General features: G+C 39.0%; 1 protein-coding gene across 1 annotated transcript in view; it reads right to left on the bottom strand.

Annotated features, from left to right (window-relative positions):
* Nucleotides 1–25,260, bottom strand: part of whrnb (whirlin b) — a 75,538-nt gene that overhangs the window by 24,788 nt on the left and 25,490 nt on the right. Inside the window, exons 2-5 of the mRNA XM_053610824.1 lie at nt 20,126–20,311; nt 16,353–16,478; nt 4,765–5,083; nt 2,925–2,961 (exon numbers count right to left, since the gene is read on the bottom strand). Of these exons, the coding sequence (XP_053466799.1) occupies nt 2,925–2,961; nt 4,765–5,083; nt 16,353–16,478; nt 20,126–20,311 (668 nt within the window). The remainder of the gene's footprint in view (nt 1–2,924; nt 2,962–4,764; nt 5,084–16,352; nt 16,479–20,125; nt 20,312–25,260) is intronic.

Genomic DNA, 25,260 nt, shown 5'->3' on the forward strand with positions numbered 1-25,260 from the left:
GGTAGGCTGATTGGCATGTCCAAAGTGTCCATAGTGTATGAATGGGTGTGTGAGTGTGTATCTGATTGTGCCCTGCGATGTATTGGCACCCCGTCCAGGGTGTACCCCGCCTTGTGCCTGATGCTCCCTGGGATAGGCTCCAGGTTCCCCACGACCCTGTAGGATAAATGGTATAGAAAATGGATGGATGGATGGATAATCACCCCCACTGGTATGAAACACCTGCATATAGTCACATAATATTACCTGTGGGTTATGAGCAGCAATTTCTGAAATATTCAAACCACACTAACAATCATGCCACAGTTAAAGTCCCTGAGATCACATTTTCTCCATATCTGATGTTTGATGTGAACTTTAACTGAAGCTCTTGTCCTGCATCTTGTCCTGCCTATAGGTGTTCCTATTAAAGTGGACAATGAGTGTATATAGAAACCTGTAAAGCTCAGATGAGGGTAAACATCATTTAAGAGCCCTATAAAAAGTTTTTTGTTTTTTTTTGCCTAGACATTGATGGATCATCAGGGTTTTAAATGCTCAGTGATACCATTGCTCTCTTGCCATTACTGGGTAGCAGGGTTCAATGACAGACTCTGCACACACACTTTCCTAATAAAAGAGCTCCATGGGCGCAGGTCCCAAAGGGTTGGGGTGTGTGGGGGCCATGCAGAGAGCGGGGGCTGATTTACGGGGCTATACTCTCCAAGGTTACTCCAACCCTAATGCAATCTGCGGCCTGGCAGCCAGGGAGAAAAAAAAGACGAAAGACTTCCGATAGCAACCTTCACTCCACTTCTACCCCCTCCATTACTTCACCAACCCGCCTATAGCCCTCAATCGAGTCCAGCATTTAGGGTCCAGAAAACTGCTGATGCAGCATTACACCACTGCAGTAGCCAAACTCCTGCAGCGGGACTTCAACCCATGCAACAACAACACTAGAACAGTTAATAATATAAGTATATAAGTTAGTAGTGTTTATAGTATAAGTATATAAGTAAGTAGCGTATATAGTATAAGTATATAAGTAGTGTTTATAGTATAAGTATATAAGTAAGTAGTGTTTATAGTATAAGTATATAAGTAAGTAGTGTTTATAGTATAAGTATATAAGTAAGTAGTGTTTATAGTATAAGTATATAAGTAAGTAGTGTATATAGTATAAGTATATAAGTAAGTAGTGTTTATAGTATAAGTATATAAGTAAGTAGTGTTTATAGTATAAGTATATAAGTAAGTAGTGTATATAGTATAAGTATATAAGTAAGTAGTGTTTATAGTATAAGTATATAAGTAAGTAGTGTATATAGTATAAGTATATAAGTAAGTAGTGTTTATAGTATAAGTATATAAGTAAGTAGTATATATAGTATAAGTAAATAAGTAGAGTGTATAGTTAGGGTGTACTTAAGCCTGTGACTGGCCAAAAGTATAGAAGCAAACAGTTATTTATAAAGTTACAGACATAGATTACAATTAAGTAATTAAATCAATTGGCCAAAAAAATCAACGCAACAAAAATATTTCAGTATTTTAACAATTACAGTCCCATACAGCTTTCTATCTTTCTTTATCCATTCTCCCTCTTAATTTCCACCTTTCTTCTTTTCATTCCCTTCTTTCTTCCCTTTCATCCCTCTTTTCCTCTTTTCATTCCCTTCTTTCTTCCCTTTCATCCCTCTTTTTTTCTTTTCATTTCCTTTTTCCTTCCAATAATTTTCCTCTGTTCTTCCTTTAATTTTCCTGTTTTCTTCCTCACTTTTCACCTCCTTTCTTCCTTTTCATTTCCTCCTTTCTTCTTTTTCATGTGTCCATTTCTTCCTTTTCATTTCCTCATTTCTTCCTTTTCATTTCCCCTTTTCTTTATTTGAAGTTTCTTCCTTTTCACTTCCTCCTTTCAACTTTTCTTTTTTCTTTCTTTCTTTCTTTCTTTCTTTCGTTCTTTCTTTCGTTCTCTCTAGCCAGTTCTTCCTGTTCATTTTCCTTTTACTTTCCATTCCTTCTAGTCTTGCCTTGTTTAGTTAAGGCTAAATCACACCTGCTAGCTGAGACTGCACCACTGCATGGCAGCTACCAATCTGGGAGTGTGAAAGCAAACGCAGGAAGCCACTACATCTTTTCCGACTGCTAACACAATGTCATAGAGGTGAGCAGTTACACTCTCTTGGACCTGCAGCCATAGACAGCTGTGGCTTCACCTAATCAGACTTGCAATCTCCTAATAGGAGGAACAAACCTCATGATGCAAGACACCTGATTCCTGTGGGTGTGAGAATCAGGTGTACACAATTAGGGTTACAATAAAACTCTGCAACTGAAATGCAAAATATAGAAACAAAGAATCAGTTAGCTGTAAATTATTGCTGTAGACAGTACAATTCAGGGTTTAACAACTTCAGATTTTTTTTCAGGACATGCAAAAGAAGCACAGTGAAAACAACAAGAAAGAAAACAGATGCAGGGGTAAAGGAAGTGAGAAAGTCTGCTCTGAAATTGGTTCCAGCTGTCGAGACTGATATCGTCTTGTACAACCTTCACTCTTACTCTTCACTGACCACGCACTCATTACTGAGAAATTAGTTTCCGTCAATTACAACAAAGTCCATTAATATACCTGGCAATAAATGAGAATCTCCGAACATGAACACCACCCATCTTTTTCTCTTCTTTTTCTTCTATGTTAGACATCATGTTATTCCTGTTTTTTTCTCCAAGTATCATTCGGTGATTGAGCCTATCCTGGGAATACCGTGTGTGAGGCAGGACTACACCCTGCATACATCATTCCATCACAACCAGACTACAGCTGATGTGTGTAAATCATCTCAGGAAGAACACAGAGCAATGTTACTTAATATGTTAAAGCACTGTTTTAATATGTGTGTGTGTCCCTAGTGTGACATATGACGGAATTTGTGCCTTACCTTTCCTGAGCTCCCAGCACCAGCATCTCCTGACACACTGCAAGGAAGAGAAACAGCTGTCAGGGTACTGCCATGTGGCAGTGATTGATATTGTGACACCAATTAATGTCTCAGGGAGGTAAAACGCAATTTTGCAATCATAAAACAGGTTTTTATGTGTCTGGAATGCTCCTAGACAAGAGTCTGCTGTCTGCCATGGGCGTTACAGCACATGCGTTACAGTAGAACGAAGAGTGGCACGCAAAGCCACCTTGGAGATCTAGAGGAGCACTTTGGAAACAAGCACCTCCTGGGGTTCTCAAACAACCCAGCTCCATTAGGAACAAAGGAGAGCTAGAGAAGGAAACAGAGCGGGAGAGAGTTCAGAGTGCTGTCAGTTCACCATATATAGCCGTCAGCTCACCATCTAAACCCCCCCCCCCCAACACACACACAAGCACACACGCACAAACACCCACAAATGCGCATATGACGCAGGTGTGTTCTTGTGTGCAGCGAGTCATTCAACAATATGGCATCTAAAACTACCTAAGAAGCAGCCGGCAGCTATTCTGAATTGCTTCTTTTTCAGAACCGGACAAAGAACAGCAGCAGGCGCTGACCCAGATTTTATTTCAGACAGGACAACGTGGCTTTAACTGAATGTCGGGGAAATTTGGGAATATATTTAAGCTTTACCATAACATCTGCACATAATTACGTAAACTAGGCATCAAATTCAGAAATCTGATGAGTGACTGAAAGCAGAGGCAACGTTCAAAAAGTTCATTTATTTATTCATTTATTTAGCACAAGTGTCTTGGTGTTTTAGTTAATGATGGAACATTTACATGCAGAGTGTGAGAGACTGAAACTCAGTCCTAAGGAGAATTGATACCATGTTGTTGTTCAGTAGATAATAATCTGGATCTGTATTACACATTGTAATTCATTACTAATTACTGAAAGGTTACTGTTTGGTTATTTATAAGTAAATTATTCATAACTAACATAAATATTCATTACTCATTGCTACATTTACATTTATATTTTAGAGGCACTGGAAAAGGTTGAGATTTATTAGCTAGGACATCTTCAGGAGCAAGATAAGGCTTAGCTGTTGGAAATGAATGTCATTGTGATGAGGATTTAATCAGTAGTGATTATAAAAGAGCCATAGGACAAATCTAAGATTCAGTAATTACTGCAAAGTTAATAATGAACTCGTACTAACTGAACTCATAATTACTGAGCCTTTAACCACTAAGTTCTTATTAGTTAATAGGAATGAGATAAGGGTTAATGAAGAACGACTCATTCATTCCTGATTAGTTATTGCATAGTTAACTATGAGTTGTTGAACAGTGTTGTAATGTGTTAACGATTTCTACTACTGTATCTGCAGGTTGTGTGAGAAAACCACTGACAACAGTCATGACATTTATCTGTACTGAGAAAAGAACAGAAAAAAAAATTGTTTACTTCATACACACTTGAAGCAGAATTCAAGGGGAAGCTAATGAATTTTTTTTAAAAATAAGCGCAAATGTAAAATTATAACAATAAAGGTGTTAGGATCATACAGAAATGTATTTTCTGATAATCCAATTTTGTCCCCCGATAAGGTTTTGGATCTGGAGCAAATTGAGACACTATAGCATTTAATTTATGTTGCACTGACTATTTTGGTAAGTAATAACTACAAAATTCTCCATCTGGAAAAGTAGTCCTATTATTAAGAGGATAAATTATGCCTTTGATTGTGTTAAATTGTTGTCTGTTGTAATTACACACACACTACAGATGTAAAACACAGGAGTATCATGTATCATGTAACTACCACCACTTTATGTGATTGTGCCCCAGTGTTCCTCTATAGATCTGGAAAAAGATGCAAGGAAATCAGTAAGGGATATAAAAAAAATAATAAATAATAAAAAAAAAGAGCTAATAGGTTGCGAAAAGCAGAAGGACCTCAAGGTGGCGCTGGCCGAGCTCTCAGCGATTTGTGGGCTGGAGATCCACTTGGTCTCGTCCACTACGGTACGGGCATGCGGAAGACGCCCTACGTCCTTTACGGTCATCAGCATGTGGCGGGAGCTCTTGAGGATCTGCACAGCCTCGTCGTGGGCAATGCTGCGGAAACTGTGCCCATTCACCTCCATGATCTGATCTCCAACCTGCATCCCAGGAGCGAGAAGACATGGAGTGAATTTTATGAAGTAGCTCAAATTGTGAAGAAAGACTATACCTGTGTTCCAGGAGTGCTTATATTTACCATAACCGCACTGAGACATTTCATTGTTCGTATCACTCCACTCGTCACGTAAAATTCTACTTCCTTGCTCTAAATGGTTACTACAGTAGAGTTAGTGACATCAGTGGACTTCTCAAACGTTTTACACATACATTTTTCATCAATGTAACTTTAGACATAAAATATGAACGCTCATCAGATGAAGATGAAAAGAAAGAAGAAGGTAAAAGATAAAAGAAAGGCAGACAATTACACTCAGTGATATGTACAAAAACTGAATGTACACATAATCGTGAACTAGCTAGCCAACTAGCTGATGGGCTATAAACTTATCATTTCTTCTGGAACTATTTCTGCATGTGGGGCAAAAATAAACAGAACATTTGTCCTGTCTGTGTCTGAAATGTCACGTATTAGATATTAATGTCTTGTTTATACTGTAGAACTGTTGTATAAATCAATATCGCACTCGCTATCGTGAGGTTATACAGAATATTGGCACAGCATAGGCACGAAGCCGTAGCTAATTACAGCTGTGCCAAAATTCAGTATAACCATACTCTTGCATTTGCACTATTGCTTTTATACAACAGTTCTAACAAGAAATTAATATCAAGTAACTGATTATTAATATATGGTCAGAAGGTGCTGATATTAATCAACACCTTTTGACCAATCAGAATTGAGAATTCAACAGATTTGTGGTATAATGATAAAATAATTTTTCCTATAGGTCTGGCTCACATTTAAAAAACATAATTTTTGCTACCAAACCCAGATAGAGCCTTATGTACAGAACATGGGTGTTAAAGAGAAAAAGCATTAACACACTTATTATTGCTTTGAGTATTTTTGTTCCAATCACAGCGCTTTTACAATTTTCAATTGAAATGTGTGTGGCATTAAGGCAGGCTGACATTTAACCATGGCACATCACAGGTTCCCAAGTTTTTAAATCAATTACATGGCATACCGTGATTGCAGTGTGCAGCGATATAATCGCATACTGTTTTTGTCCATATCCTGGAGTGTTGCATTATAATAGATCAACTAAACACATTCCTGCAACCATTTCACACAATCAATGCACCTCGAATCTAGTGCAGTGTCAAGAAAATAGGGCTCAAGTGGGAAAGTTACCCATTCGATAAACAGTGAGAGAATGTGACTTTAACTGCAATGCAGCTTCTATAAGACCTATAAGGATCAGAGAGCACCGTGTAAAGCAGTAATCAGCTCTCAGAATTACCAGCGCTCAGTCTCATGACCTCACGAGGACACGGAGACTGCTTTAGGGAGCTGACGCTGCCTTCCCACAGGGTTATCCAATCACACGCCACAGACAAAAGCGCCCAATCTCAGGCTTAATGAAATGCAAGCTGCTAAAACAGCACAACGCTGGAGATGCTCTAACAGGTCAATAGGGAAATCAATGAAAGGAGAAGCATTCGTGAAAACCTCTCACAGGCAGAGGATAGCAGTCGATGGTCCAGATGGTGTTTATTTCATAAATATTAAACAAATTCAATAGTTCAGACATTTCCGGTTGAAGGCTCATCACTCTTGGAATTTCCTCAGCCAAGTAAAAGATAATGTAAAAGTGTCCTGAAGAAAGTAAAGGCTTATACCATGGTCACTTAACATCATTTAAAAATGGTTCATTTGCATATCTTGCATGTTGTGCTTAACTGAATGAGATGATATAGCAATACATATACATACATACATACACATATATATATATATATATATATATATATATATATATATATATGTTGATGCCAAAGCACTTCTGTAAGTCGCTCCAATGTGTTCATGCAGTTTAAATGGCATACCCTTTATCCTTTCTGTTTCTTTGTTGTGCTTGAAAATTACTAGTGACATTGAGGGAGGATGTTTCTGATATTTCTGACAGCAAGTCGTCCCTGTGAGCACCGTGACAGAGCATATGAGCCTTTTTGTCACTGCAGGATGAGGATATGCTGGATATTTCTGGAGTGTCCATCAGGATTCTAGCATTAATCATAATTAATTATGGAGACAATTGTGCAGTTTACAGGTCTCGTCTAAACAGTTATTTATGCTTGTTCCAACATTGTTACATAATATTAGGACATTTGGTCTGGATCTACTTTATAGTGTTTCCCAATATAAGAAATTAATATGCACCTGTCAGTGTGCGTATAGGCCTTTTTTGTGCCTGTGCTATACATAAAGAATAAAACACTTTGGGTTGTGATGTAAACAACCATAAGGTTGGCCGCAGACCTAATGCAAAGCCCAGAATACGTTTTTTTTTTGTTTTTTGTTTTTTTTACATTTTGTTCAACAATTACATTTATTAGAGAGAACGATGTCATACTTTTTTTTCCTTTTATGTTTACATTTGATGTTATGCAATGTCCACACTTCCTGCTATCACTTATATTACAGCAGTGATAAACAGTCATTCATTCATCAGTCTCTCTTTTTTTCTCTCTCATTAAGAAAATGACGCTTGTCATGCTATTGGAAATCATATACCCTGGTGACTGAGAAGAACATTTTACTTTTAAGTGTTGACACTGGAGACTCCTTTCATAAACATCCCATAAATGTTTCCTTACAGAAATCTTTCCCAGGGCAAATTGCTTTTTACAAATTAAAACAATTACTGTATACTGTGTGTTAAATAACAACACTTTTTTTTGGACCAGTAGAACGTGACACCGACAGCCTTGACACGGGTGCCTCTGCCATGAACAAGTCTTTTTCTTACAAATCAAACACCTCAAACACCCTTAACATATAGTTCAAACAGGAAGGAAGCCGTAGAAGAAAAATCATTTCTTTGACCTTGCTGTGATCTTGATTCTATTTGGATCAGTTCCGAAATTTAAATCAGCTCATCGCTCATTCTTGAGTTATCGCGTTAATGAGGATCTCAGACAGAGACACAAGGACGTAAGGATGGACAACCTGAAAACATAATCTCTCCACCATCTAGTAGCAGAGGCATAAAAACTGTTTACTCTTAGTTTAAATTATGTGAGCATCCACCACCCAAATCCCTGTGAATGAGCTGTTATCATAGAATTGATAATGTATTAAAATGATTGCATTAATACTGTACATACCTCCGATTTTGCCTTGTCAGACCTGCTGACCTGTACGAATTGAGAATTCTATAGTGGTTTGAAGTGAGATCATGTTCTGGGTTGGATCCACATCCAAACAGACTTTTCACTTTTCTGACTCGGCGTAGAATTTTATGAAAGTCCAGGATGGATTGCATGGACATTTACCAAAGGTCAATATTACTTTCATATTGAGTCTATCAAATAATTCCCAGGTGTCAAATTGGCCTTTCAAATGGATTCAGGAAGAGAGCAGAATGAGCAGGGAATTATCAAAGAGAGGACAAAGCGGCTATCATTTTTACACCGGGTGGTTACTGACTCGCTTTTATTTTCCTCTTTGTTCAGCCCTGTGCAGAAAGAAGACCAAGAGGAAGATTAGTTATCGATGTATGCATGTTTGTTCCCCTTTTTTGTGCTAATGCAATGGAATCAGTAGAGGAAGAAAGCTTTGATTTATTGGTATACAGTACAGAAGGATGAGGAGGAAAAAAAAGAGAGAAAGAGAGAGAGAAAAAAACCAGAGCACCTGATTTAATGCTCCCAGAACCTCATCATTGTTGGTTTAGAGTGGACAAGCTTCTTTCATCTTTTGTCAAACCTCTGCATATGTATACACCCACCATCTATATACATGTACAAGGGTCGATTGCTCTTAGTCTAATCTCTGTGCCATTTCCACTACTCACTCCTGCGTCTCTAAATCCCTTTCTGTTGCAAAAGTGGAGCGTCTGCTTAGGACCAACCCTCAAGGACACTCTCTCTTTTCTCTACAATAGCACTAACCTGATTCAAGGCAAGCTTCGGCTATCCTGAGGAGAAGCACAGCAGACAGAAACTACTCGATTTTCCCCTCTCGCTGTTCTCCAGCGGGTCATGACACACACAGGAAAGCACATTGGAGATCTCTCACGCACAAGCGAAAAAGGCCTCCGTCTCAGCCCTACATCCATCTCGAGACTGGCTCAGACGACGGCGGCCGCGTCTGACTGATAAACATGTCTACCGAGACGCGCCTGCAGTCATATCCAGCTGGGTTGTGATGGGGCTAAATGTTAATTAGACCCAGCATAGGGGCTTGCAGATGGGACAAACACTGGGAGCATCAGTCAAGATAAGTTGACACACATTGAGCTGTCAACAAGGGCTGATGGCAGGCTGTTACTTTCCTCTGGACACGTCGCACTCTCGGGTCAATCCATTTAACCTGACTTTCTCCATCAAATCGTCTGGCCTGTGTTGTTACTTAACATTTTCATGTGAGTTCAATTGAATGGTTTATTCAACACTAGTTCTCTCCAGCTAATCAAATGTAAACTTGAACACAACGCTGCTGCAAAAAGCAAATAAATCCGTCCTTCTGATAGAAATGTAATGCAGCCTGCCTTCGCAAACTCTCCATTCATCACTACATATTTTTATGCATTCTGCTCAAATCTGTTTGGTTAGAAGGTGTTGAATTATTTCCTATAACAGCAGCTCTGACAGGAGTGCAGGCTGGAATGCAAATCACAGGTTAATATTTATGCACTTGTTCTAATACATTAAGAACTCGTTTACACTCAACATAATCTATACATCATCATACACATTTATAAAAAAAAACAAACCATGTTATTTTAACAAAAAACCCACATAACTGCTGATTTGGTGAAGCTTTCTGTAAGGAGACATTTATTTATCGTTTATGGAAGGAGTCTCCAGTGTCAGCACTTTGAACATAACCATATACAGATAGAAATGTGATGTTCTTTATTTAATAGAAAATTGCTGGCAAATTGCTGTGTTATTAGAGGAATAAAACATTTCAGGTCATGCTGTCAAATTCGGTCGTTTAGAATAGTTTTTTATCAATTACGGATTATTTCTAAACACAAAACATTTTTGTCTTTCCAAGATTTGGAGAAGGTTATTCATGCTTTTGTCACATCGCGCTTAGATTATTGTAATTCATTGTATTTGGGTCTTCCTCAGTCATCTCTTGCTCATCTCGAGATGGTTCAGAATGTAGCTGCAAGGCCGTTGACCAAGACAAAGAAATTTGATCATGTTACCCCAATTTTAGCATGGCTCCATCGGCTCCCGGTCCATTTTACGATTCAGTTTAAGATTCTGTTGTTTGTCTTTAAAACTCTTAATAATCAAGCTCCTTCTTATCTCAAAGATCTTCTTACACCACATTCATCTAACAGATTTCTAAGCTCTTCTGATAGGTTTCTTCTGTATGTCCTTCCATCCTGTTTAAAAACTAAAGGAGATAGAGCTTTTTCAGTCACTGCTCCTCGTTTATGGAATCAATTGCCCCTGGACATCTGCCTTGTACCTTCTATTACCAATTTTAAAAAGAGGCTGAAAGCATATCTCTTCTCCCAGGCGTTTTAATCTCATTTTTTATAAATTTACTATTGTCTATTGTCTGTCTTTATTTGGTTTTATTCGGTTTTCTATTTTACTTTTCTTTACTCTGTTCAGCACTTTGGTCAGCCTCGCTGTGTTAAATGTTCTTTATAAATAAAATTTACTTACTTAGTTATTTACTTAGCATAGCAGGTAATAACAGTGAAAGTTTTATTTCAAACGTTTCATATAAATGGTGATATCTACAAACCCCACTGATAAAATGGTGAAACAGCGCTCATAGGTTCACTTTAGGTAAACCTTGCTGCAACTGCACCATGAATCAATCTGCTCCCTGAGCTGAGCTTGGTTGGTTGAAAATTTTTACGTGACTTCCTGCTTCAAGTTTGACAATAGCAGCGAAGCAAAATGGCTTCAAGATACAGTAGAAGTATTCCCTCCAGGATTTTGCAAATTTTCAAAATTACCACAGATTTTCCACAGATTTGGGCCAAGGCATCACAACGCACATTCAGTCAAAGCCCTTTTTGATTCACGTGCGTCGAACATGAGTACAGCTAAAACGTCTCATTTACCAACGAGTATCACTGCGAAAGACCGTACAAAACAAATTTCATGCAATTGCAATTTTGCCAATTCAAGTAGTTTTCTGCAAAATAAGCGTTGCAAATTTTTTTAAAAAAAAAGCCGCAGCAAAATCAAGCAGTTTTGGCCGCAACAATCACAAAAAAACTCCACAAACTCCTGTACACACTGTATAAGGAATAAAGAACTCATAAAAGCTAAATTAGAGAGTCAAAGGCTTTACCTGAGCTTTTGGACTAATTAATTATTTAATAATATGAACAATAAAAGTTGCAGTACTGTGCAAAAGTCTTAGGCACCCAATTTCTTTGGTACAAATTTTGTTATAGATGTTCATTTTACTTTATTTTATTTCCAATCATTACTTTTCCAACAACAAAATTACATTTTACAGAAAAATGTTTGTATGTCAGTAAACAAAGCAACATATTACATAACAGACCACTTTTCAGACCCCCAAAAAATAACATAATGAAGGGATTTGCATGCAAAAAAGAAGCAAGTTCAACAATCAGAGTCTCCAGAAGAACTCTGGCAGATTCCCCAAAATAAAATAAAACCTACATGCTAATTTCCTTTTAAAACTCGAGGCTACAATTTTTTCCCTTTAAAAAGCAGAGTTGTCTCACCAAATATTGACTTACCGTGTACTTCTCTTTATAGTATTTTTTTCATGCAGAGAGGTAGAATTATTTTTGAAGGCATCTTTGCATTTCCTCGGATGTGTCTAAGACTTACTCCTTAGATTGACACCGTACTGTAAATCTATTCTCCTCATTTCTGCCAAATGTTCCTGCTTAGCAGAAATAATATATATTACTGCATAATCGATCTGTGCGTTCAGAAGAAATTCCGATGTGTGAAAACAAATCTGCGATGACGACACCTTTCTCCAAACTAGCCCTGAGTTTTTCTCATGGTACAGACTTGTTTGTTCAGACCACGTCCCACAAAATCTCACCGTGTGACCATGTGTATTCTAGCACCGCAGACACATTGATGAAATGCTGGGTATCGACCCGGGAGGTTCACATTCCCACTGGGAGGGCAAAGCCAATCAGACACCTGTCTCAATTCTCACACAAATAGAGTAAAAGCAGAGAGGAACACCTCCACACAGTCAGGTAGATCGTTATTACTACCACTTTGTTTTATGGCTCAACATCACAGAGTCCAACATCTTACTAAAAGCATTACTCATAGCTGGCCGAGAGGGAGAGATTTACACTGCCTTAAGGGAGCAGTTTGTAATTCTGAGCTCTCTGCTGGCTGCAAGACGAGTCACAGTTGTAACTAAAATCATTGAGCTTTTTACCAATACTCTTCTCAGCACCTCCTCGACTTGTCAATCCTACATCTTTTATCCCTTAAACTGAAGCTCAAAATATAAAGAAAGTGCGTAAATGGTTTTTTTAATCGCTCAGACAAATCAAGGAGCTTGATGCGAAAATGCTTGAAATGTCAATTGTCCTTTCATCTGGAACAATTTTGCAAGAGCAGCACACTTTCATAAATGCAAGAGCTTGTCAGATTAACTCACAAAATCAAAAAATAATCAACAACGGCTTGGTACAATGCGACACACGTGAAGAGGACATGGTACCACCTCAAAGTTGATCATTTTCCATTAACAACATGTCCCAAAGTGTTTTATTCCTTTACACTACAGCAAATAGTTTTTATCCATCTATTAGTACCTGTTAGCAGTTATTTCATAGCAGCTATCAATAGTCATTCCCTCACTTTTAAGACAAAAAAAATGAGTCCTTGTGAATGACTTGTGATGATCTAGCTGTAAACTATTATTTGCAGTGCAAAATTGGTCTGAAAGGATAACAATAACGGTTCATTTCCATTAGTTATTTCATATGCGGGTCGCTAGATCTAGAATTTCGCCCGCTCTAAATCATACACGGAGATAAAGTAGTGCAATAAGATTACATTTATTTGAATGAATTACAACAAATAGTTATTCGAGAGAGAGAGAGAGAGAGAGAGAGAGCGAGAGAAAGATGCGTGTGAATGACCTGCGTCTGTGCCACGTCTCTACTAATAATGAAGCTGTGAGTTTAACTGTATGTTATTATGGTTACAACTGTCTATAATTTAGAACGATGATTAAACTGACTAGAACTACATCTGCATTAGATGGGTTTAACGCACACCTTCCAGCCAATCAGAATCGAGTAGAGAAAATGGTATAGAAAATTAATCAACCAATCGGAATCCAGAAGCCAACAGGGCTGTGGTATTCTTTTGTCAATTGTAGCATAAATTTCTCAATGGAAACATTTTTTTCTGTAATAACATGGCCATCTTTTGGCTTTATAACTGCCTCCAACCCCTTCCTCCTCCTCCATCCTCTCAGTTCTAATCCTGATTGCTCTAGTGTCTGTTATAACTCATCTGAAATTCTTTTTATATAACCCCACACTAAGGCACTAAGTGGCTTAGCGGTTAGCACTGTTAACTCACACCTCCAGGGTTGGGGGTTCAAATCCCGCCTCCTCCCACTGTGTGTGGAGTTTGTATGTTCTCTCCAGTGCTTTGGGTTTCTTTCAGGTACTCTGGTCCAAAGATGTGTGTTGTAGGCTGATTGGAATTTCCAAATTGTCCATAGTCTACGTGTGTGTGATGAGTTTGCACCTCATCCAGGGTGTCCCCTGACTTGTTCCCTGGGATAGTCTCCAGGCTCCCTTGTGACCCTGTGTCGAATAAGCAGTATGGAAAATGGATGGATGGTTGGATAACCTCACACTCCTCACAATTTTTCTCCTCAGTTTTGTTCACCTGCCAATTCACCTGAAGTCGATCAACTGCTTTTCTTTTTTTTTTTTTAACTTGCTCATGCTGCATCACAGGACAGCGTAACACTCAGAGGACACACCTGAGCTCACAGACACCCACGATTGGCTAGTGACTGACAGGCAAGAGAGGGTATAACATCCTCCCTCCCAGACAGTGTGGCCAATTTTGCTCTCTTGGCTCTTGGCCATGGATGGCTATGGCATCGCTGGGATTCAATATGGCTAGCACTTTTCAGTCACGCTACTCTGTCGCTGGAATTCTAGACTTTTGGAATAAACTGTGAAGTACAGCTACATTTTAATCTAATCCAATAATCTAATTTGGCTATTCATGTAGATTCATGATTATTTATATTAGGGTTGCTGCATTGGGGTTGGAAGTACATTCACTAGTCTAGGATAACAGTATTAAAAGTACAAACTGCAGCTTTAAGAGACAGTGCAGTTTGTAGGACAGGCATATAATGAATGGCCCAAGGAACTACACTATGCAAATAAAGTGGATTATGTTTCCCAGCTCTTAGTGCAAAAGCCTTGCAGTGCTGTATTAGCGAGTTTGTGCAGGATTTGTGTGTGTGTGTGTGTGTGTGTGGACTGTATATATATATATATATATATATATATATATATATATATATACTTATGTGTTCAAGTGTGAGTCCATGCATTCTGTATCCGAGTGTGCATTCTGTATCAGTCTATTTAGGACTGCATTTCTATGGCTTTATTTCCAAATATCAGCTGCAAAAATGTCTTTAACACAATATTATTCTTTTGCTTACAGGTTCCTTTTTTCAGATTTTGTGTTACATATTTAAAAAGCAACCTTAGGTATAAAGAATAAATAACCAAACACATCTAGTCCCTCCTCATGACCTTGTGCATCGTCACACCGCACAGTTCCACCATTTTAAGAATCAATTCTGGGTGTGTGGTGTTTTGTTTTTTTGTTTTTTTCCCCAGGTCCACTGTGACTTTCCCAAATCAGATCAATCACACCAAAATAACATAGGGAAGAGAAAAACAGCAGCTTTTCATTAATATTTACATAAAGACCTGGAGAATGCTCATGTCTGTTTCCAGACCTGAGAGATGTGGTTCTGCATTAGCAAAAAAACAGTTAAATATTTAGTTGTTTTCCTCCACACAAGGAAGCAGCTAAAGCTTCAGGCCCCAAAACCCTATTTACAGGAGTCTAGAGAAGAGAATGACGGAGAGGAAATGGAAATGGGCTTATTTGCCGCTCCAACGTTTCATCTGTAATGAGCTGATTATTCCATGGAACAGATCAGCTCATGAAATGACACAGCAATTCACAATGAGCAGGGAATTACGTCCTCTAATAGGCAGCAAAGACACTCTGTGTTCAGAAAAAAAATAACATGAAAGTTCACTATTAGGAAAAAGTTTCATCGAGCTCTATTAGGGTTATTCAGTTCCTTCTAGGGCAAAGGGTTTTGAACTCGTATTCTGCCCAGGCCACATTAGCATTTTTGTGAAACCTTGGACCATAAACTAAGGGTATTCATTAATTATTCGCAATTCTATCAATCAACACTAATATTGAACATTATGAGAGATTTAAAATGACAAAAATAAATCCTGATGTATCACCCAAGGTAATGTGGTGGGTAAATCAATTGTTGTGGTTTTTTTGGTTTGTTTTTGTTTTTTGTTAATTCAAGCCCTGGTCTCATAAAGACCATTTTCTAATTAGCTAATGGGTTATATCAGCTGGATTAAATACGGTCTCAGCTCAGCAGTGCTCTCTGGTTTGGACGTCTGGAGTTCTGGAGTCTGACACCTCAGGCCTCTTTCTCACATTCAGTCAGCAATACCCTGTATTGTGAAGGTGCTCAAAACCTTGCCTCAGTCTCACTTTTACAATAATCAGCAAATTGACAGAGGCCAGTGCAGCATTACCATCATCACTCTTTATGAATGTTTTGGCAGCATTACACTATAAACTGTCACGTCAATAAAGCACAGACATATACTCCAACAGTGGCAACACTGGCAAAACTGTTGAGTTCTCTTCCCACGTCAAACAAACAAACAAACACATAAGAGTGGGACTATGTCAATGCCATTTTATGTGTATTTCAGTGAAGGATATAGCTGTTGCACAAAGCAGTGGATGTAATAGAGCAGGGTGCTCTATGACTACATCAGTAATACTGTGTCCATGTTTGCTTTATTTCAGCTTTTTTTTTTTTACATTTCTCTTACATACTGTAAAGAACTTTCACTTGCATACAAGTTATTATTAATACCCGACAGATTTATTTTCATTCAGTAACTGCCATATTTTGTTGTTGGGTTTTACCTTTAAACCTCCACACTCTGCTGCTGATCCATGGTCCACTCCGGCAATATAAATCCCGAGGGAATATTCTGCTCCTCCACGTATCATCAGACCCAGAGGACGTCCGTCGTCCAAGGAGATGGTGACCTGGAGGGACAAATACATACAAAAATAAATCAGACATAAACATGAACCAGTTTTACAAATCCATACTCAATCCATCAGGCTGCATTAGTAAGAGTTATTGAAGATCTTTTCTGACGGTTTCTATTAAGCTCTGTAATGCCTCCTCTCCAGTCTTTCAGCTATCCATCCATCTGTTAATATATCAATCCATTTATCCATCTATCCAGCTAACATCATCCATCTAACCATTTAATAATCCATGCATCTAACCATCTAAGTATCTATCCATCCATCTGTCTGTCAATCCAACCATTCATCCATTAATCTATCCATCCAACCATCCCTCTATCATCTATAATGAACATCCATTCATGTATCCATCTATCCATCTCCCCATCCATCCATCCATCTATTCAATCATCCATCCATCTACACATCTAACCAGCCATCCATCTAACATCCATATGTCTATCCATCAATCAATCCATTCATCTATCCATTTAACCTTCCATCCCCCTAAGCATCCATCTATCCATCCATCTAACCATCTAACTATCTATCTGTCCTTCCTTCACCCGTCTGTCCGACACACCCCTGATATAATTGCAGGTTTTTGTGATATTGAAAAATTTTATGCGATTATAGCAGCCAACAAAATTCAAGTGAAAACAAATTTATTTACAAATTTAAACGAGTTAGATTTGAAAAAAAGAAAAAGAAAAATCTTAGAAGAACCTGGTTGCACGTGCCTTAACTAATACTATGTTAAAGCACCTTTTGCTTGTAACACAATATTCAGTCTTTTTAAGTAAGAGTCTTCCAACTAAGTGCATCTTGATTTGGCAATTTTATTACACACTTCCTTGCAAAAATAGGATTTTCAAAGGGCCTCCGACTGGGTCTTTCATTTGTTGACTTGGATTTGTGCTTTGTCATGCATGAAGGTGACATTTTTCTTCATATTTTGCTGTCTAACAGAGCCCCAGGTTTTACAGCCCCGGTCCCAGCTGAAGCGAAGCAGCCACAGAACATGATGCTGCCACTACGATGCTTCACCGCAGATATGGTGTGCTTTGGGTGATAAGCTCTCTTGTTTTTGTGCCAAACATATCTTTTATGCTTGGATGTAATGGGAAAGGGCAGTAGCCACACTGCCTCATAGCCCAGTGATATGAAGAATACAAGATTGTTGTCACATGCAGGGAGTGACCAGTTCTTGGCAGATATTCCTACAGTTCCTTTAATGTTGCCGTAGGTCTCTTGGCAGCCTCCGTGATAAGTTTTCTTGTCCTTTCATTCATTTTGGAGGGACGTCCTGCTCTTGGTAATGTCACTGTGGTGTCCCATTTTATCCATTTGTTGTTGACGGCCTTCACAGTGTTCTATATTACATCTAATAGTTTGGAAATTCTTTCGTACCCCTCTCCGGATCAATATCTTTCGACAATGAGATACCATACATGCTTTGGAAGCTCTTTGTGGACCATGGCTTCAACAGTCAGATAAAACCAAGATGATGTCAAGCAAATACTACAGAAACAGTTGATCTTCAGTTGGGTTGAATCAGAGTCACATCATTGGTGACAGGAGTATAATAATTACTTTTTGAAATTGAGGTTAATTCTGACATGATTTATCCTGGATTGTAGCAGGGATGTGTAGACATTTTATATCCTTCCTCTCTATCTATCTATCTATCTATCTATCTATTTATCCATCTATCTATCCGTCTATCCATCCATCCATCCATATATCTATTAAAAGTGATTATGCTTTGTCATGCCATTTTAGCTCTGCATAATTAGACACCAATCCTAAAGTGTCCAATCTCAGAGACCTGAGCCATTGTTTTACATAAGTGAGTCAAGCTCTCTGAGTCATCGCCAAAAGCTCAAACCCTTTAGCATCATGAAATATTTTAAGAATATGTTCCAAAATACTATTTCAGTGCACTTATTAGCTGGCAATGACATAAGAGAAGAAATACCAGGCGATTTAATATTTTAATAACTTCTGAAATCACTGTAAAGTCCTTAAAAGTCTAAACAGCCAAACCACAAACATCTTGAGATGCAGGTGCAATGTTCATATGATAAACGACTATAGATCTGTTTGGTTCAAATGGGGAAATAAATCACGCTGACAGACAGAAAGGATTGTTGCCTGGGCTGGACCTAGACTCATATCACTCATCTCCCTTTGGGCAAAAACAACATATCATCATACACTGTTCTGAAATGCCTCTCCTGCTAGCCACGAGTGCCTGCGTCTAAACAGAGCACATGGCTGTCATTTTTAATTAGGATTGCCTCACATCATCACAACATCACAAAAGTTAAGGAAAAAAAAACATCTTGTAGAGAAGATCTGGTAATTGGATTCAGTCCTGCCCTTCTCGAATAGTGTTCTGGAAGTGAGCGTGTGTGTTTGGGGTTAAAATCTGAGTAGTGCACAAGACAGAGTCCGAATTGATGGGTGGGGTGAAGGAGGGTGAAAGACTGAGAAAGAAAAACTGACAAAATAGAGTTCAGAGTTAATTGACTAAAAGGGCGAAGCAGTATGAAAGAGAGCGAGGGAAACAAAAACAGAAAAGAAACAAGGATATTAGAGAGCACATTTTGGAATAATAGAAATGGTTAAAGGGGTCATGACATGAGAATTTTCCTTGAACTTTTGACATATAAGAGGTCTTTGAACCATTAAAACATCCTGCAAGTTTCATAGCTTAATACGTCCTCATCGGTAGCAAAAGAGCATTTATTTAACAGAGCTCCAAATACCAGATAGCAAAATTTGTCTGGCCCACTTGTGGGCCACATACTTGCTTTAGTTCTGGCCCAGTATACGCCTGGGTCCCCGGCCCAAAACTGTCCCACACACTGCAAACCGACACATATAAGATTGGCCCACATAGCAAAACCCGTCTGTCCGCCAGAAGTGCTGTAAACAGTCGGCAGGGCTCTGGGCAATTACCTTCTCACCGATACTGGCATTGAGCCGACAGTGGCGCATTTCTACCGGAATCGACTCAAATGTGCTTGCTATCTGGGATATGGCTCGTTTGGATGTGGCGGGATTTGGGACGTCACATGGGCAAATACATTTGCATATGACTGCCCCTACAGCAAGGCATCGACACCTACTTTTACATCATCGCACCGTCACTAAAAACTGTTCAGCAGGTGTTACGGCAGAGGACGTTGATAATTAATTCATAGGCAAAGATGTTAGCCAATCATAGCAGCGGGTGGTTACGTTGAAGGCTTAAAGGTAAAGGACACAAAAACTGATCGTTTCAGTCAGAGGATCAGAGACAGGGTGGAAAAAGATCATAAATTACAAAATTTTGTATGTTTTTTTTGTACAAAAAAACTTTACTAATATTATAATTACACCACAGGGAAGATAATAAAATAAAAATGTAAAAAAAAAAAAAAAAAACATGATCCCTTTAAAGTAAAACAAAAAAAGTTGACTTCAAATTGTCTTATTTATCGCTCTGAACTAATTTTTAATAGTTAAGCACTGCAAGGGAACTGTTATCAACATTCGGTCTTGCTAGTTGCTTATCCAGACCTTTGCATAGGCAAATAAATGATAGTTGGAGGACAAAAAAAAAAAGCAGTGAGAAACACACTCACCCTTCTCTCCGCCCCCTGTTGTTGGGCGTGTCCGCGGCGCTGGCTGTTAAAGTGTCGTCCGCCTGCTGTATGCTGCTCCAGCAGGTCAGGGGGCGGAGAGATGCTCCGGCCCTGAGGATCTACCCATGTGTACACATGATTGGTCACATAACCTCCTGGGATCCGCCCCATCGAACACACTGATAAGCAGAGCTTCTTGCAACCCTTCAGCACCTGTCGAGGAGGAAGAGAAGGATGGAAGGATATGAGAGTAGAAAGAAATGAGGAGGAGTAGGTGGAGGAGGGAAAGAGGTATGTTTTCAAGAGAGCAATTATTGAGGCCTTATCATTTCACTCCACATCTGGAGTTAATGTCTCGCTGTTTATGCAGATATCATTAATCACAGCACTTAGTCTGCGTGTTAATTTAATCCATCAGTGCGCACACAGGCAAAGTCAGTCAGATAAATAATTACTGCTCTTCATCACACTTTAATTTCAATAAATGTTAACGTCACATTCAATTCAGACTGACGTGCGCACAAGAGGGCGTAGGTTCAAGTAACTTCCTCTGCATGACATAGTGTAAAGGGATGGGTGACTCCAAACCCACTCATGTACAAGACCTCTGTAGACCAAATAAACTCTCAGAACTTCACCGTCCTGCTCTCTGAGCTCCATTCATCCCTAGGAAACATCCACAGCCATCCATCTCACACTCAATATGAAAGCTTTATAGGGACCGGGGAGTTTTTTTTTCATGCTTGTATATAGACACTTCCTCAGTGCTCAGTGGATGAAGTTCATAAGAGTCTGGCGCTCTTGTTTTTACAGATGATGGGGCCTTTATTGACTCTGAGCCTCTGAGCAAGTGGGAAGGTGAAAGCAAAAAAAAAAACAGAGAGAGAGAGAGAGAGAGAGAGAGAGAGAGAGAGAGAGAGAGGCAGGAGCAGAATAAAAGAGTGCAATGAGTCAGAGGTACACATGTATCAATCGCACAAAGACTGTCTGGAACACTGTGGAGCCTCTTGTTAAGCCTCTTGTTCTACCTGACTGACTGACACTGACTCGGTTATGAATACACCGAGACGAGAAGCACTTGCGAATTCACTTCCTCGAGGGAGAAGAAGTAAGCAGCTGTAAGATCACAGAGTGCTTCTCTAAAGAAAACTACAGAACAGAAATATTCCATGATACAGCACTGAATTATCTTTACAGTAACTGCAGGCTATATACAGTAATGGTTGCTGCTATTAAACAAAAAAAAATGATAATATTAATAATAATAAAAATAATAATAAATAATAACATACACCTCCACTGTATTTGGAACACCTATACACGTGCCCATTCATGCAATTATTCAATCAGCCAATCATGTGGCAGCAGCGCAATGCAAAAAAAAATCATACAGGTCAAGAGCTTCAGTTCATGTTCATATCAAATATCAGAATGACGAAGAATCTAAACTCAGAGACTCTAGCATAATAGTTGGTGCCAGATATTTCAAACACTGCTGAGCTCCTATTATTTTCATGCACAACAGTCTTTAGAGTTCATACAGAATGGAACAAAAAACATCCAGTGAGCAGAAGTTCTGTTGAATGGTCAAACTGGTTCCAATGAGCAGAAAAGCATCTCAGAACGCACAACACACCAAACCTTGAGGCTAATAGGTTACAACAGCAGAAGACCACATGGGGTTCCGTCAAGAGCATGAATCTGAGGCTACAGTGGGAAGAGGATCACAGGATCTGGGCAATTCAGGAATGGAAAACATCGCCAGGTCTTTCCAATCTTCAACTGTCTCGTTTTGGTGAATTATTATTATTATTATTATTATTATTATTATTATTGTATACACACTATAAACTGTATATATTATATATATACACAAACATGCAGTTTGCGGATTCCTTACTGCTGTGCTGCCTTTTAGAAGAAGAGATTACACTTAATTTAGGAAAAAGATTTGACTGCACCTTTTAGACAGACTGAGAGGAATAATAGAGAGGCAGAAGCACCCCTAAATAGGATCTAGAATTGGGTATCAGTAAGAGAGCAGCTTTGCAAGGCAGATGAATCAAATTGAGCTCATTAGTGTCCTAGCTGTGCAATTTGACTGTCCAATCTCAATAACCAAATCTTTGGACAGGCCTCTCTATATAATACAGTCTTTGTGTAGACCAGTGTTTGGAGGTATTTATACATTATGTAATAAAATTAGATGAATCCAGAACTTTATGTGTGCGTCAATGCTCAGATTTCAGCTGAGAAGCTAAAACACTGGAAGTATGTGGCACAGACTTCATGAAGAGTGAAGTGTCAAGTGTGTGAGTCAGTACTGCATCAGAGACCAGGTCATTTCCATATATAAATACCACATTCCAGAAATAAATACTGCCTTTCTTTGGTAAATACCATCTGACATCCTGAATAGAATATCTGCCCTGACTGCGGTGGACTGTGTGTGTGTGGCTCATGTTTAAAAATTAACAAAGCGACATGACAGAAGCAGAATTGCTACATTTTTAAATACTAAACTCTGGTGTACACCTACCGAGAACCACCTGTCAGATTTAGCCATTTATCCCCAGGGCTAAGACACCAGTCATGCACAGAATGACAGGAAAGGGAGAGGAAGTGACAGAAAGATAGTGAGCAATAAATAGAGGGAAAGATCTAAAGAGAAATATTTCAATATTTTGACAGGCCTTCAATGAATAATCCATAAGCCTATGGGCTCGTCTTGTCAGTAAAAGATTGCAAAGCAGATGTCTTCATGCATGAACACAGCAGACCTGCAACCCTGTGTGAAGCTCCTAACAAACCAAACAAAAACTCAGTTTGTAGTATCATCCAGGGTAAGAGTAAGAGTAGTATTGCCAAAATTCAACACTAAACCCAAAATCATGAACATGCTTTATACAGAGATGGTGCTGTGTTTTTTCTAAATTTATGCTGCTCCATACATAAACGTATGCTGCTATTAATGCATACGTAATTATGTATGCGTTATATCCTATTATAACACAGTGTGAAAAATTTGAAATCTATCAGCTTTTGTCTTATTCACTTCAAGAAAGGGTGCTGAGCAAACAAGTGTTTACAGCTGCTATAACATGAGTGATAACAGGAACTAATTTGTCTTTGTGACATTCAACAACATTAAAGGTCAATATAATTAGTTAAAAAAACACGATTTGTGCGAGTTTGAATCACACTTCTGGGGTTGGGGGTTCAAATTCCACCTCTGCCTGTGTGTACAGAGTTAACATGTTCTCCCCGGGCTTCAGGGGTTTCCTCCGGGTACTCCAGTTTCGTCATCCAATTCAAGGATATGAGTTGTAGGCTGATTGGCATTTCCAAATTGTCAGTAGTGTGTGAGTGTGTGTGTGTGAGATTGTGCCCTGCGATGGGTTGGCACCCCCGAAGTTCCCTGGGATAGGCTCCAGGTTACCCTGCGACCCTGTGTAGGAAAAGTGGTATGGAAAATGGACAGATAGATGGATGTATATGTCATTCTGTAATAAATAAATAAACAAAAAAATGTATCATTGGCAATCACTGTTGTGTAAGAGAAATAATCATTTCAGCGTGTATTATTTTCATATGAAAACACAGTCCTTTGTATGCTTTTTCTTATTTGTAGTACACCACTGTTGAATTAAATCTGATTCTTCAGAAGCTGTTGATTAATTTTGTGTAACAGCACAGCTCTGACAGCAAATCACAGCGGTATAACCTGTTCCGGCAACGGCATGTGGGACATTTTGGTGCCATCATTCCATGTGGCATGTGGCCCAAAAGAAAATGCCAGCAGCGACCCACATCTGGGCCACACCAAAATTGGTATTGCTCGCTCGCCCCAAGTTGCAAACCTTATTCAGATTGGTCGGGTGATTAAAAAAAGCTTACCGTTTACCGAAAAGATAAACTTCTTAAAAACTTTTAGAAGTTCTCCACTTTGCCAAGAAAAAAAGCAACCACATTTCGTTCCACATTCCATGTGACTGCTTCTCATAGGATTACCAGTAATACATGTGGTGAAGTTTTAAAGGAAAATAACGCCTAGCGCGAAAGTATTTTAAATATCATTTTCGCTTTTCTATCAGAACACGTCTTACCATTTTACATTTACATTTAGTGGCATTTAGCAGACACCTTTATCCAAAGTGACTTACATTTATATATCTGAGCAGTTGAGGGTTAAGGGCCTTGCTCAAGGGCCCAACAGTAGCAATTTGACCTTACGACCTTCCGATCAGTAGCCCAATGTCTTAATCACTGAGCTACCACTCTCTCACCATTAACAGAAGCGTCTGAGCTGAGCTGCTCAAGTGTGTACTTGCTCAAGATTTGTGTCTAGCTTAACTAGATAAAACATGACGCAGATTTACCTGGATCCTAAACAACTACCAATGGTTCTGGTCCTAAAATATAAGTATATTAATTATAAAACATAAACTTGGGAGAAAATGTGCAATGCCGGGTAATACTGACAATGCTGACAGTCTTATCATATTTATATAAACATGGATGAATATGAATACATAAACAATGGGACCTTTTCTGAGACCCAGGACCAACAATCCAACGTACAAGACCATACAAATCCTTTACACCCATCTACATGTTGTGCGAATATTATGAGTGTAAGACAAGAGTTCTACAACAGTAGAGAATCTTTAAGAGCTCCTTACTTGTCACAGAGCAAACCCACAAGCCATTAACTCCTGCTGTGATGTATAGAGTTCAGTATGGCAAACAGCGAGTCATCTTACTGCCAGTCTCAGCCTCAGGAAGAGACAGCATGTCCAGACAAATGGCAGAGGCAGTTCAGTGCACTCATTCTGTCGACATGACTGTTATGTGCCTGTTGGCTTATACACAAGACTATGTACTTTCTAACTGTTTTGCTGAGGTGAAAATGATGGAAAGAAAGCTACTAGGGCCAATGCAGCAGTGATGTGCAAGTCAGAAATGACTTACTCATGTAGGTGTGCTGTGGTATCTGGCACCAAGAGGTTAGCAGCATCCCTGAGCCTTGGGTGCCCATGACCCTGTCGCCGGTTCACCGGTTGTCGTTCCTTGGACCATTTTGGTAGGTAATAACCACTGCATAACTGGAACACCCCACAAGACCTGCTGTTTTGGAGATGCTCTGACCCAGTTGGCTGGCC

Source organism: Ictalurus furcatus, chromosome 22 (genome assembly GCF_023375685.1).
Source record: "Ictalurus furcatus strain D&B chromosome 22, Billie_1.0, whole genome shotgun sequence".
In the NCBI taxonomy this organism is placed as follows: domain Eukaryota; kingdom Metazoa; phylum Chordata; class Actinopteri; order Siluriformes; family Ictaluridae; genus Ictalurus; species Ictalurus furcatus.